The sequence below is a fragment of the Coregonus lavaretus genome (genome assembly GCF_964263955.1).
Source record: "Coregonus lavaretus genome assembly, chromosome: 3".
Lineage (NCBI taxonomy): Eukaryota > Metazoa > Chordata > Actinopteri > Salmoniformes > Salmonidae > Coregonus > Coregonus lavaretus.
This window is the reverse complement of record NC_139990.1, coordinates 21,767,697-21,782,634: the sequence shown is the minus strand read 5'-3', so window position 1 is coordinate 21,782,634 and position 14,938 is coordinate 21,767,697. Positions and strand designations below refer to the sequence as shown.

Genomic DNA, 14,938 nt, shown 5'->3' with positions numbered 1-14,938 from the left:
TACTAGCTAGCTAGTTCTGGTCCGCACTAATTTAGCTACACCATGGACCAGATATTGTTAGTGCAGGCCAGAGTTAGTGAGCTTCTAGCTACACCCTGGACCAGAGCTACTAGCTATGCCCTGGACCAGAGCTAGAGTGGACCAGAGCTAGCTAGCTACTAGCTATGCCCTTGACCAGAGCTAGTAACAGATTAGTCTAGGGCAGGGCTGCACAACCCTCTTCCTGGAGATCTACTGTCCTGTAGGTTTTCAGTCCAACCCTAATTTAGCGTATCTGATTCAGCTAGTTAAGGTCTTGTTGAGCAGCTAATAAGTAGAATCAGGTGTGTTAAATTAGGGTTGGACTGAAAACCCACAGGATGGTAGATCTCCAGGAAGAGGGTTGGACAGCCCTGGTCTAGGGCGTTAGAGCACTGCATGTGCACATACTGTACCAACTGAGACAAAAAAAATACCGTCTGAGACGCAAGCAAATGTGTTGAGGATCGCAGACCAGGTGGCCTCAGCGCGCATAATCTGCAGCTAGATGCTAATCATTGTTTGGGGTTGTTTGTGGTACCTGTTTGTGGTTGTATTGGGTATCCGTTTGTGGTTGTTTGGGGTACCCAGTTGTAGTTGGTTGGGGTTGTATGGGGAGGTTTGGGATTGTTTGGGGTACCTGTTGGTTGTTTGGGGTACCTGTTTGGGGTTGTTTGGGAATGTTTGCGATTGTTTGTGGTACCTGTTTGTGGACATTTGTGGTTGTTTGGGGTTCCTGTTTGTGGTTGTATGGGTTCGTTGGTGGTTGATTGGGGTTCCTGTTTGTGGCTGTATGGGGTCGTTGGTGGTTGTTTTTAGTACCTGTTTGCGGTTGTTTGGGGGTGTATGGGGTATATGTTTGTGGTTGTTTGGGGTATCTGTTTGTAGTTGTTTGGGATACCTGTTTGGGGTATCCGTTTGTGGTTCTTTGGGGTACCCGTTTGTAGTTGTTTGGGTTACCCGTTTGTGGTTGTATGGGATCATTTGTGGTTGTTTGTGGTATCCGTTTGTGGTTGTTTGGGGTACCCGTTTGTGATTGTATGGGGTCGTTTGTGGTTGTTTGTGGTAGTTTGGGGTATCCGTTTGTGGTTCTTTGGGGTACACGTTTGTAGTTGGTTGGCATTGTATGGGGATGTTTGTGGTACCTGTTTGGGGTTGTGGGGTACCCGTTTGGGGTATCCATTTGTGGTTGTTTAGGGTATCCGTTTGTGGTTGTTTGGGGTACCCGTTTGAGGTTGTTTAATGTGATAAGTAATTTAATAACATTATTATACGTGTACATGAACTATACAGTTAACCCTCAAGTGAGCCAAAAATGCAGGTAAATAATTCACCACTAAAATGTCATAGTTTGCTTTAACAAAAAAAAAATCACATTTTGTCGAGAGACTGTCTGCTAGCCAATGCTCCCTCTCAAAGTAGGCTTAAGATGTAAGCTTTCCTATATATTTTTTTATATCTATATCTTTATATCTATATCACAGAGGAAGAATAATGGTGTATGTTTAACACTTAACCTGTCCAAGTGTCTTGAATAGCATCTCTAATTGGCACAGACCGATTTTGTTTTAGATCTAACTGAATATATTTTTATGGAAAGCGAACACACAAATTAATTGTACTCAACTATCTGCATTGATTATTTTGATTTATTAGCCTCTCTTTTGGGGATTTGGTTTGCTTTTAGTGAGCTTTAACCCATTTACATGACTTATTGACTATAATTACAGGGAATTCTTCACGTAATGGACACATCAATTACACGTTGAAAGTCTTGACTAGACATTACTTATGGAATCCTAAATCCCTGACCATTAGCTTGGAAGCCATAAATCTAGTTCATTCCCTTTCTTTAACCTTCATAACAAAACACTTTTACTTGTAAAAATATTTACAGATGGTCTGAATAACTCAATTCTTATCAACAAAGGATATTTGAAGCATATCAAGTAAGAATTATATTTTGTAAAGAACCTGGTGTTGATAAAACAGATTAACTCCACTACCCCACATTCATTTTGCACATTTATGGGCAGGCTGCCTTTGTTAAAAGGTAACCATCGTTGTTAAAGGGGGTTTATAAACAGATTTGAGGAGTTTTCACATGAATTGTAAACATTTTCATGGGGATGTGGAGGCAGCTAACTTAATATTGGCTACAGAGTAGTTACATGTTAAAATAAATGTAAGCAACTCACATCACAGGACTATGACTAATAGAGAAACCTTCACAAACAGCTGGCTGATTTACGGGAAGTAATTTGATGCCTTTGGGCAATCCTGCATGACTGATTTGATTTGTTACAAATCCCTTTTAAAGGACAAATTAAATAGCATTGATCTAGATAATCTAGACTAGATTGCCTAGACTCTGGCCAACTAGGCCAATTGTTTTGAACACCAATTGGTATAGCAATTGTATTGATTAAAGTGTCATGCGCTCGTATGCTTTCAATACTCTTGTACCTGTGGCCTCCTCAAAATATTCCTGGAGGTTTTAGTTCAGCTACCGACTGGGCAACCACACAACCCCTGGTGAACTCAAGAAAAATACATGGTTTTGTGTCGCCCTCTAGTGCCCATAATGCCACAATGTTATCATTCCACAGAGTGAGTAGTTTGGTTGTTTTTGCTTCCTTACGTCCTCCAAATGCATATCGTACTATCACGAGGTAATCTCTCGTTAAACTATCAACTGCAACCGTAATTGACCAATACATTTTCGCCCTCTGGTGGTTATCATCGGAGTAAATTAAAAAAAAATTAGCAGACCAAGGGTAGATTTAGCAACGCATTCCTTTAAAAACGGCTTATGTGGCATCGATATGAGTCCAAAAATTATTATAGTGTCAAAATTGACTGCAAAGTGTAAATAGGATACTTTTGGTCATAAAGTCGTTCTCGTTTAAAACGGAGTTTGGAACATCTGTGCATCACACCGGGTTAATGAAGGTTGGGTTGTGATTTGACGATGTCCATTTGCCCACTAACATGGGGTGAACAGCTGCGGTGGTTGCTCTTTATCCAATAGTATAGACAGTGAGGTTGACCTGCCCTGCAGCTCCGACTGTTCACATAATACTATTTTTTTTAAACTTGAGAAACACTGCACCAAACACCTTAGTTAGATGTACAATTGCGGGGTTAAAAGATATTCGGCCAAAACGTTAAAATTACAGATTTCTTGAGTTATCTTAGATTCATTCTGGGGATTTTAAGGAAGTTAAATAGGCTTCTGCGTCTACAGTTGTACAATGACTCGTGCTCATTAGGGCATACACTTGCAAAACGTTTGGAAAATTAAAACAAACGTTTTTTGACAAGTAAAGGCTGTATCTCCGCATTTCAGTTAATGTTCTTCCGTTTGGTGCCTAATGAACACAACCCTGGTGTCAGGTTGGATCTGGAGAAGGACTAGCACTTGACAATACCAACACGAGACAGAATGCCCATCCTGACCTCCCCAACTCCTCTGGCAGTATGGTTTCTGCACCTCTGTGCTGTGGAAGATCCCACTGCAAAAACTGGTTGAATCAATGTTGCTTTCACATCATTTCAACAACAAAAAAAATCAGTGTGATGACATTGAATCAATGTGGAAAACTGATTGGATTTGCAACAAGTCATCAACATAAGGGAATTTCATTTTTCCCCCACCCAACTTTTAACCTAAATCCAATGACATGGTGAATTTATTTGTTGATTGCACATTAGTTGAAAACTCAACCAAATGTAAATCAAAACAACTGTGCCCAGTGGGATGAGTCTGACCACCTGTCTGCAACAGGACAACCCCGCTGGTTACTTGTCATTCCACCAGTCAAAAACACACTCACACACAAATCAACATTTGAAATCAACCAAGGGTACATCCTGTAGCTTGGATAGGAACATCAACCCCATTCAGTCACTCCTGGGTTCTATCCTTAACCATCCCTCCACACTGTCCTTAGGCCCATGTTGACTCCCCTTCATGATTACTGTCAAATAAATGGCCCAGGGAGGGGGAGGGATCGGTTTGGGATTGAGCCTCAACCCACTGGGCACAGATGTCAATTCAACGTTAATTCCACATAATTTCATTGAAATGACATTGATTCAACCAGTGTGCCCAGTGGGAAGGGTCATTGTCACATTACACTTGTAAGACTGTGGAAAATAAAGAAGCCGAAATCACATTTGAAATGTACGGATTCTGTTTTCTTTGGGTTGATGGCATGACGTGGGAAGTTCTCAGGATATTGGAAGCATGATAAAAGACAGACTGATGTTATGATTTATTTAATACATTGGCTTGTGACATTGTTGCCTGTTGTTTCACAGTGACAAGGGAGAAGATAGATGCATATGCAGGTCAAGTCACGCTCCAGTTAAAAAATAACCTTGAATGGCTCAATCAAGACGCCATTTTGTATTCTGTAATATTTAAATGTAATTCAAAAGTATTGAGAGTTATTTTCATCACTTCGAATACATGGCTCCAATATCTGCAGATGTCTATGGCTATGTCCAATGTGTGCATTTTTCTGGTCAACTCATGTTTTCAGATTGCAATATAGATTTTAAGACATACTGCAGTTTTCTGATTCCTGAGTGAACTACTTCATAAATGATTACCCCTAATATTTAACAGGAATAAATGGGGGTTGAAGTTGGTGTGCTTTTTTATTTTCTACATTACAGTTGCAGGTTTCCCAACCAAGCAAACATATTACGATAAAAAATAAAATAAAAATCATATATAAAATAACCTCCAAGCCCTCCAAATTGAGGAAACGAGTGTGTATCGTTGTACTGTCTGTTAGCACTTTCATAAATACACCACAACAAAGCTGCGACATCATGGAAGTGTCATGGCGTATATACTGTCCACGCTTCCTTGTCGAGTTTGGTTTAGTTCTTGTCTACAACACTCCGACACAGTAGATGAAGCTATACACGATGATGCTTCTACAGTACAATAATCAATACTTTTATATTATTTTCCTCTACTGATCTCCTTGATGGAAGATGACATTAAAAATTACAAAAGGAAGAACTTCAAGGATCTGATTTGCTGTAAAGCAGCAGCAGTTCATGGAAAACATTATGAAGCTTGCATTGGATAGAAAATTAAACAGTTGGGTCCACAGCGCAGTAGGCAGCAGGATACATCTCACTCAGGTCTGGCTAGTTAATTTACTCCAACTGGGAGACCTCGTGGAAGTATGCGCCGAGCATCTTGGTGCCCTGGATGTAGTTTGTCCTGAAAGTGAACCATATACATATATTCAAATACATTTACATACAGTGCATTCGGAAAGTATTTAGACCCCTTCCCCTTTGTTACGTTACAGCCATATTCTAAAATGGATTAAATACATTTTTTCCCTCATCAATCTACACACAATACCCCATAATAAGCGAAAACAGGTTTTTAGAAATGTTTGCAAATATATTAAAAATAAAAAAACTGAAATACATGATTTACATAAGTATTCAGACCCTTTGCTATGAGACTCGAAATTGAGCTCAGGTGCATCCTGTTTCCATTGATCATCCTTGAGATGTTTCTACAACTTGATTGGAGTCCACCTGTGGTAAATTCAATTGATTGGACATGATTTGGAAAGGCACACACCTGTCTATATAAGGTCACACAGTTGACAGCGCATGTCAGAGCAAAAACCAAGCCATGAGGTTGAAGGAATCCGAGACAGGATTGTGTTGAGGCACAGATCTGGGGAAGGGTACCAAAACATTTCTGCAGCATTGAAGTTCCCAAGAACACAGTGGCCTCCATCATTCTTAAATGGAAAAAGTTTGGAACCACCAAGACTCTTCCTAGAGCTAGTCGCCCAGCCAAACTGAGTAATCGGGAGAGAAGGGCCTTGGTCAGGGAGGTGACCAAGAACCCGATGGTCACTCTGACAGAGCTCCAGAGTTCCTCTGTGGAGATGGGAGAACCTTCCAGAAGGACAACCATCTCTGCAGCACTCCACCAATCAGGCCTTTATGGTAGAGTGGCCAGATGGAAGCTACTCCTCAGTAAAAGCACATGACAGCCCGCTTGGAGTTTGCCAAAAGGCACCTAAAGGACTCTCAGACCATGAGAAACAAAATGATCTGGTCTGATGAAGCCAAGATTGAACTCTTTGCCCTGAATGCCAAGCGTCACGTCTGGAGGAAACCTGGCACCATCCCTACGGTGAAGCATGGTGGTGGCAGCATCATGCTGTGGGGATGTTTTTCAGCGGCAGGGATTGGGAGACTAGTCAGGATCGAGGCAAAGATGAACGGAGTAAAGTACAGTGAGATCCTTGATGAAAACCTGCTCCAGAGCACTCAAGACCTCAGACTGGGACGAAGGTTCACCTTCTAACAAGACAACGGCCCTAAGCACACAGCCAAGACAACGCAGGAGAGGCATCGGGAAAAGTCTCGGTCATTGAGTGGCCCAGCCAGAGCCCGGACTTGAATCCGATCGAACATCTCTGGAGAGACCTGAAAATTGCTGTGCAGCGATGGTCCCCATCCAACCTTACAGATCTTGAGAGGATCTGCGGAGAGGAATGGGAGAAACTCCCCAAATACAGGTGTGCCAAGCTTGTAGCGTCATACCCAAGAATACTCGAGGCTGTAATCGCTGCCAAAAGGTGCTGAATACTTATGTAAATTTATATTTTTATACATTTGCAAATATTTCTAAAAACCTGTTTTTGCTATGTCATTATGGGGTATTGTGTGTAGATTGATGAGGGGAAAAAAACAATTTAATCCATTTTAGAATAAGGCTGCAACGTAACAAAATTTGGAAAAAGTCAAGGGGTCTGAATACTTTCCAAATGCACTGTAGATGTGTACATCATTGAATTAAACACAACATGTACAATAAGACCACGTGGAGATGCTAATAATAATAATAATTATTATTATTAGGTGGGTGCTTATATTTGTCCTATTTCACACATGTACAAGTGTGTATTCTACGTGTGAATTGGAAATGTATTTTTTGCATACACCCTCAGAGAGTGGGGTCACAGCAAGGGTCTGCCATTATCAATGGTGACTCTGGAGCAATTTTGGTTAAGTGCCTTGCTCAAGGGCACATCGACCGATTTTTCACCTTGTCGGCTCGGGTATAGAACTTGTTCTCAACTGGTTTACCTGGTTAAATAAAGGTGAAATAAATAAATAAAAAATAAAAAATTCAAACTAGCAACCTTTCGGTTACTGGCCCAACGCTCTAACCGCTAGGCTAACTGCTGCTTATAGTTCTGATACGTTGTCGATGTTTATAGAAATGTGTTGACAATAAAGCAGTGTGCTTATATACGGTTCCTAGGGAATCACTAGGTGAGCAAGTTTTTGTTCCAGCCCAGCACTGACACACCTGATTCAACTAACTGAGTCAGTGTTAGCTATGGCTCAGAGTCATGTCCAGGACCTGTGTGGTGTGTGTCAAACATTGTGCGCTGTCCCATGGTTCCAGACAGAGTATAGATCAAAAGACAACCGTGGCAGCCTACCTGTTGAGTTTCTCGTTCTGTGAATGTGCTCCATCGTCAGACGAGCCCATGGGCAGCAGCATGACGTTACGGCCGGTGGCTTCCTGGAAGGTCAGGGTGACGGGGATGCTGCCGCCTTCCCGCGTCAGGTCAGGCTCCACACCGAACACTGTGTGGGAGGAGGAATAGAGCGGGAGCACGAGAGACATTAAAACATGTTATTATAAATATTTAAGTAAGTTAGACCAGTGTGTGTGTGAGTGAGAGGGTTTGCCTGTGTGTCCACACACCTGTCTTCATGGCCTTTCTACCAGCCATGTAATGGGGATGGTTGAAGTCAGACACCCAGGCCTTGGCCCCATGGCCCATGTACACCTTGAGCTTGTTGGGACTCTCCAGCTCAGCAAACTTCTTCTCCAGGTGGTCAATAACCTTGATAGGCGAGGATTGTATACATATTTTAAAATATGATTTGACCTTCATATTAAACTCTCATTGAGATCAAATATTATATAGTAATGAAAAGAACAGACAGTCATATTGCTATCAGGACTGTCTGTGTATGGCATATACTGTATTACAGGCTAAAAGACCAGTGGTTCCCAACCAGGGGTACTAGGAACCCTGGGGGTACTTAGCCTATCCACAGAGGGTACTTGAGAAGACTCATGAGACCATTGGCCTTCAGGTAGACGTACAGTAACCAAAAAAGGTTGGGAACCACTTATAGACGGACCTAATGTTTGAGAGTGAATTTACATGTAAGGAATTGACCACTGGTGGGGGATGCTTGTCCACTATTATTTCATCCAAAAGTCTAGAACATGCAATGTGCTTATTCGATAACACCTTTAATTAAATGGTGAAATTATCTAAAAACATGATCCTAGCCCTGTATTTAAAGAATATAATTCAAATTATTGCTGAGTCTACCTTTAACACTCTTCACATGTCAGCCTAACATGCTGAGATGTTAGGATTTGAGGTAGGGGAATGGATCCTAGATCTGCACAATTCTAGAGGTTTCTACCTGTTTCTCCACCACTTTGGGGTCCATGTCAGGGACCAGGCGGATGGAGAACTTGCCGATGACCTTGCGGGGAATGACGGTCTTGGCACCTCCGTCGGAGAAGGCCCCCTCGATGCCGTGCAGGGAAAGGGAGGGGTACCTCCAGCGGTGCATCAGGATAGCCTCCTGCAGACGAGGGTCAGAGGAGAGAGCAAAGGACAATATGAACCAGAGAACGTTGGGAATTAATCACTTACATTGACTGAGAATCAACCAGCATTGCTTTAAAAACTAGTTGTTTGTAATTTCAGACATTGGCCCTGTTTGAACACTTCAGAAATGCATACGAAAGCACAAGTGATTGGATAAGTGAGAGCAAGGTTGGCACCTTATTACTTTCACCACTCCAACAAATTAAGATCAGTGATTGATTAAAGGGAGGTAGGAAAGAAGGAAGGACTCTTCATTCATGAAGTATTTGAACATGACCATCCATACCTTGGTGTCGTGTAGGAGCTTCCCAGCTCCAACGTCCTTGGCGTACTCCACCATGTCAAAGTCGATCTTCTCGTACAGTTTCTTCTCCTCGTCGGTGACCTTGGCCACGTCCTCGTACATCCCAGAGACCAGGATCTTCCCCTTCTTGTCCACCAGGGAGCCTGAAGGAGGACACACCAGGGTCATGTTCACGAGTGCACGCAACAGCATACATTTTGCTACAAAAAACTAAAATGAGTTCCACCTTGTTTCAGTCCGTTTTCTTTTGTTTGCCGCATTATGAACACAACCCCGCAGAGATATCATATGCCCTGTCCAGAAACAACCCCAAGCCCCTACAGAACCTCCTAGGCACTTGTGTAGATTTCATTCTAGCATTTTATTTGATTCTATTGAAGGGCTACAACGCTATTGCAAATATACCTATCCAATCCTTTCATACCTACATCCTTACATATCTCTATGATAATTATATTGCAGCACATCTGCACACCTGATTCAACTCACCCATCAGTGCTATGAGGTCAGTCATGGCTTCATGGACAGAGCCTCCAAACACCCCAGAATGGAGGTCCTTGTCACAGCACTCCATCTGACAAAACAAGGTTTAAACCAGGGCTATGACTCACACAATCACAGTTTGTGGTAAGTACACCCTCTAGATTTGTCTAACTCAGGGTTTCCCAAACTCTGTCCTCAGGACCCCAAGGGGTGCACGTTTTGGTTTTTGCCCTAGCACTACACAGCTGATTAAAATAATCAACTAATCATCAAGCTTCAATCATTTGAATCAGCTGTGTAGTGTTAGGGCAAACACCAAAACGTGCACAGAGTATGGGAAACGCTGGTCTTACTCCACAATGAAGATCACAGTTTTATAGTGGGAAGAGAGCCCTCTAGCTTACTCTATGGCCTCACCTCAATGAAGAAGTAGCAAATCCCCCTCAGTCCATAGGTGATGCAGGGCTTGGTTTTGCCCAGCCAGTAGTTGTCTGAGATGCACACGTAATCCACGTCCTTCAGGAAGGTGTCTTTGCGGGCGAACACCAGATCGTCCAGGCCCTCTGAGCCTGATTCCTCCATGCCCTCGAAGCAGAACTTGATGTTGATGGGAAGCTCCTGTTTCCATGAGAGAGGCATGGATGAGAATCTCAGCGGGCAAAATATGCCACATGACATCTTAACGACGCTATTTTCTGGTTAAATTAAATGTATATAGCCCTAGCTTTCAAGCATCATTGTCACAAAGTGCTTCCCAGTAACCAAGCCTATACCCCCAAAACACTATCTAGAGGAGGAATAAGACTCAGAGGGGAGGCCCATCATCCTCTGGCTGTACATTTACATTTTAGTCATTTAGCAGACGCTCTTATCCAGAGCGACTTACAGTTAGTGCATACATTATTTTTTTATACTGATTACTGTTACGTGTGACATGTTTTTCTTTCTCCCAATCTTCCTTTGTAGTGTGTGCGTGGTTCAGAGTATTTGTTCTGTTTGTGTGTTCTGGTCATTACAAGTGTGCTGAGTTGCGGCTGACGATGGTGGGCGTGGCTTCGGTCTGGAGTCCTGGCAGCTGTGGCTGATTGACTATATAAACTGTTTGCCGTGTGAGCTCGAGAGGAAGAGGGGGTACTTTTTGTTTGGCTGAGGATTTGGTTATTGGTTGGTTTAATTTATCTTTGTTTGTGTTCCAGCCTGTCCTCCTGCTGTATTCCACCCTACCTAGGTCCTGGAGAAGGGGAAAGGTAGTTCTGCCCATGGGGTGTACATTCACACGTAGATAACCCACTGTTTTACACACTAGGTTAGCCGGGCGGGTGTCACTCCTGTATTTGTGGTAACAGGAAGGAAAGTTGGTTAAGGAAGAGTGTGATAGGAAGGATTAGGTGTGTAGAAGAGGGACCTTTTGTTTATTTTCATTACTTGGACCCCGATCCCAAACATTCCCTTCTCTTACCTTCCCTGGTTTGTTTGATTGGTTTTTGTTTTATTTACTGTTTCTTTATGGGTGTTGTATAATTCTGTTTAATTACTTTACTAAACGTCCCCGAGGGCTAACATTGAGTTCTGGTTGTTGTGTCTGGTTATTTTAGTTCATTACACCCCACATTTCTTCCCCATCCATCTAGTTCACATTGTGTGCGCAGGCACGGGCATTTATGTCTCCTCCTCAGACGAACTACACCCGAGGGGAGAACGTAACAATTATTATGTCAGTGAGCTAGTATAAGACATACAGTTGAAGTCGGAAGTTTACATACACCTTAGCCAAATACATTTAAACTCAGTTACTCACAATTCCTGACATTTAATCCTAGTACAAATTCCCTGTTTTAGGTCAGTTAGGATCACCACTTTATTTTAAGAATGTGAAATGTCAGAATAATAGTAGAGAATAATTTATTTCAGCTTTTATTTCTTTCATCACATTCCCAGTGGGTCAGAAGTTTACAGTCGTGGTCAAAAGTTTTGAGAATGACACAAATATTAATTTTTACAAAGTCTGCTGCCTCAGTTTTTATAATGGCAATATGCATATACTCCAGAATGTTATGAAGAGTGATCAGATGAATTGCAAAGTCCCTCTTTGCCATGAAAAGGAACTTAATCCCAAAACAACATTTCCACTGCATTTCAGCCCTGCCACAAAAGGACCAGCTGACATCATGTCAGTGATTCTCTCGTTAACACAGGTGAGAGTGTTGACGAGGACAAGGCTGGAGATCACTCTGTTATGCTGATTGAGTTAGAATAACAGACTGGAAGCTTTAAAAGGAGGGTGGTGCTTGAAATCATTGTTCTTCCTCTTTTAACCATGGTTACCTGCAAGGAAACACGTGCCGTTATCATTGCTTTGCACATAAAGGGCTTCACAGGCAAGGATATTGCTGCTAGTAAGATTGCACCTAAATCAACCATTTATCGGATCATCAAGAACTTCAAGGAGAGGGGTTCAATTGTTGTGAAGGCTTCAGGGCGCCCAAGAAAGTCCAGCAAGCGCTTCCTAAAGTTGATTCCGCTGCGGGATCAGGGCACCACCAGTTCAGAGCTTGCTCAGGAATGGCAGCAGGCAGGTGTGAGTGCATCTGCACGCACAGTGAGGCAAATACTTTTGGAAGATAGCCTGGTGTCAAAAAGGGCTGCGAGGAAGCCACTTCCCTCCAGGAAAAACATCAGGGACAGACTGATATTCTGCAAAAGGTACAGGGATTGGACTGCTGAGGACTGGGGTAAAGTCATTTTCTCTGATGAATGCCCTTTCCGATTGTTTGGGGCATCCGGAAAAAAAGCTTGTCTGGAGAAGGCAAGGTGAGTGCTACCATCAGTCCTGTGTCATGCTAACAGTAAAGCATCCTGAGACCATTCATGTGTGGGGTTGCTTCTCAGCCAAGGGAGTGGGCTCACTCACAATTTTGCCTAAGAACACAGCCATGAATAACGAATGGTACCAACACATCCTCCAAGAGCAACTTCTCCCAACCATCTAAGAACAGTTTGGTGACGAACAATGCCTTTTCCAGCATGATGGAGCACCTTGCCATAAGGCAAAAGTGACAACTAAGTGGCTCGGGGAACAAAACATTGAAATTTTGGGTCCATGGCCAGGAAACTCCCCAGACCTTAATCCCGTTGAGAACTTGTGGTCAATCCTCAAGAGGCGGGTGGACAAACAAAAACCCACAAATTCTGACAAACTCATTGATTATGCAAGAATGGGCTGCCATCAGTCAGGATGTGGCCCAGAAGTTAATTGACAGCATGCCAGGGCGGATTGCAGAGGTCTTGAAAAAGAAGGGTCAACACTGCAAATATTGACTCTTTGCATAAACAATGTAATTGTCAATAAAAGCTTTTGACACTTATGGAATGCTTGTAAACATACTTCAGTATACCATAGTAACATCTGACAAAAATATCTAAAAACACTGAAGCAGCAAACTTTGTGAAGACCAACACTTGTCATTCTCAAAACTTTTGACCACGACTGTACGTACACTCAATTAGTATTTGGTAGCATTGCCTTTAAATTGTTTAACTTGGGTCAAACGTTTCGGGTAGCCTTCCACAAGCTTCCCACAATAAGTTGGGTGAATTTTGGCCCATTCCTCCTGACAGAGCTGGTGTAACTGAGTCAGGTTTGTAGGCCTCCTTGCTCACACACGCTTTTTCAGTTCTGCCCACACATTTTCTATAGGATTGAGGTCAGGGTTTGTGATGGCCACTCCAATACCTTGCCTTTGTTGTCCTTAAGCCATTTTGCCACAACTTTGGAAGTATGCTTGAGGTCATTGTCCATTTGGAAGACCCATTTGCGACCAAGCTTTAACTTGCTGACTGATGTCTTGAGATGTTGCTTCAATATATACACATTATTTTCCATCCTCATGATGCCATCTATTTTGTGAAGTGCACCAGTTCCTCCTGCAGCAAAGCACCTCCACAGCATGGTGCTGCCACCCCCGTGCTTCACGGTTGGGATGGTGTACTTCAAGTTGCAACCCCCCCTTTTTCCTCCAAACATAACGATGGTCATTATGGCCAAACAGTTCTATTTTTGTTTCATCAGACCAGAGGACATTTCTCCAAAAAGTATGATCTTTGTTCCCATGTGCAGCTGCAAACAGTAGTCTGGCTTTTTTATGGCAGTTTTGGAGCAGTGGCTTCTTCCTTGCCGAGCGGCCTTTCAGGTTATGTCGATATACGACTCGTTTTACTGTGGATCTCGATACTTTTGTACCGGTTTCCTCCAGCATCTTCACAAGGTCTTTTGCTGTTGTTCTGGAATTGATTTGCACTTTTCGCACCAAAGTACATTCATCTCTAGCTGTTTAAAGGCACAGTCAACTTAGTGTATGTAAACTTCTGACCCACTGGAATTGTGATACAGTGAATTATAAGTGAAATAATCTGTCTGTAAACAATTGTTGGAACAATAACTTGTGTCATGCACAAAGTAGATGTCCTAACCGACTTGCCAAAACTATAGTTTGTTAACAAGAAATTTGTGGTGTGGTTGAAAAACAAGTTTTAATGACTCCAACCTAAGTGTATGTAAACTTCAACTGTAGGTCAGCTCAATCATTAAATGCTGATGATAAGAGATAAAGATTACTTGAGGACCTTTGGACGGCCATGCTGCTGACAACACTGATGTGATTGACTGTAATCATCAAGACAAAGTCTTCAAGCCAAGAGGCTTTTTACCCTATAGCTGACGTCATCATCTCAACACCAAGTCCTTTAAACCTTGCCTGTTGGTAACAGGCTTGTTATTAGGTTCCTAACCACGAAAAGAGCACCTGTACTAAAACTGTTTTGAAAACACAATACCATGGGGTTCTCTTTGTCCTGGGCTAGCTTGAGTGAGTGGTACTTATCAAGTCGTGGTGCTGTGTCCTACCTGTTGGATCTTCTGGTAGCCCTCGATGCAGTTGAACCAGGCCAATACTGGGCCCTTGTCGTCCGTTGAGCCTCGGCCATAGAGTTTCCCTGCAGGGGATTAAGTTGCTGATTATATTTTTAGGATGATGATGATGATGATGATGATGGACTACTTAGGCTATATCATCTGCAAGCCATAGATGTCTTAGTAAAAACATTACTTAAATCTAAACGTGAATGACTAAAACCACAAGAAAATGTAGAAATTATAAGGATCTACTATATCATCTTTGAAAACTATTTTAGCCTTTGGTCACTTAAATTAGATATTTATAGACTAGGCTTGGGCAGTATCCAGATTTTTTTAACGTCATACCGTCCTTCTCTCATCTGAGGATTTATGGTATTACCGGTTTAGCACACAAGGGGCGCTAAAAAAGTAAGAAAAGCCCATTGGGCCTCTATTCCCAGAACGCTAACAAAATTTGCACAAATGTAGGAGAGTTCAAATGGTTAATCCATCAAACTTCAAATTATTAGA

General features: G+C 42.4%; 1 protein-coding gene across 4 annotated transcripts in view; it reads right to left on the bottom strand.

Annotated features, from left to right (window-relative positions):
* Positions 1-4,283: 4,283 nt before the first annotated feature.
* Positions 4,284-14,938, bottom strand: part of LOC311113163 (cytosolic non-specific dipeptidase-like) — a 31,449-nt gene continuing 20,794 nt past the window's right edge. For all 4 annotated transcript variants that reach the window (XM_084156340.1, XM_084156343.1, XM_084156342.1 and 1 more), the window contains 8 exons: positions 14,417-14,505; positions 9,931-10,131; positions 9,520-9,604; positions 9,013-9,173; positions 8,536-8,700; positions 7,796-7,937; positions 7,527-7,674; positions 4,284-5,263 (listed from right to left, as the gene is read on the bottom strand). In XM_084156340.1, the coding sequence (XP_084012466.1) occupies positions 5,197-5,263; positions 7,527-7,674; positions 7,796-7,937; positions 8,536-8,700; positions 9,013-9,173; positions 9,520-9,604; positions 9,931-10,131; positions 14,417-14,505 (1,058 nt within the window). In that variant the 3' untranslated portion in view covers positions 4,284-5,196. The remainder of the gene's footprint in view (positions 5,264-7,526; positions 7,675-7,795; positions 7,938-8,535; positions 8,701-9,012; positions 9,174-9,519; positions 9,605-9,930; positions 10,132-14,416; positions 14,506-14,938) is intronic.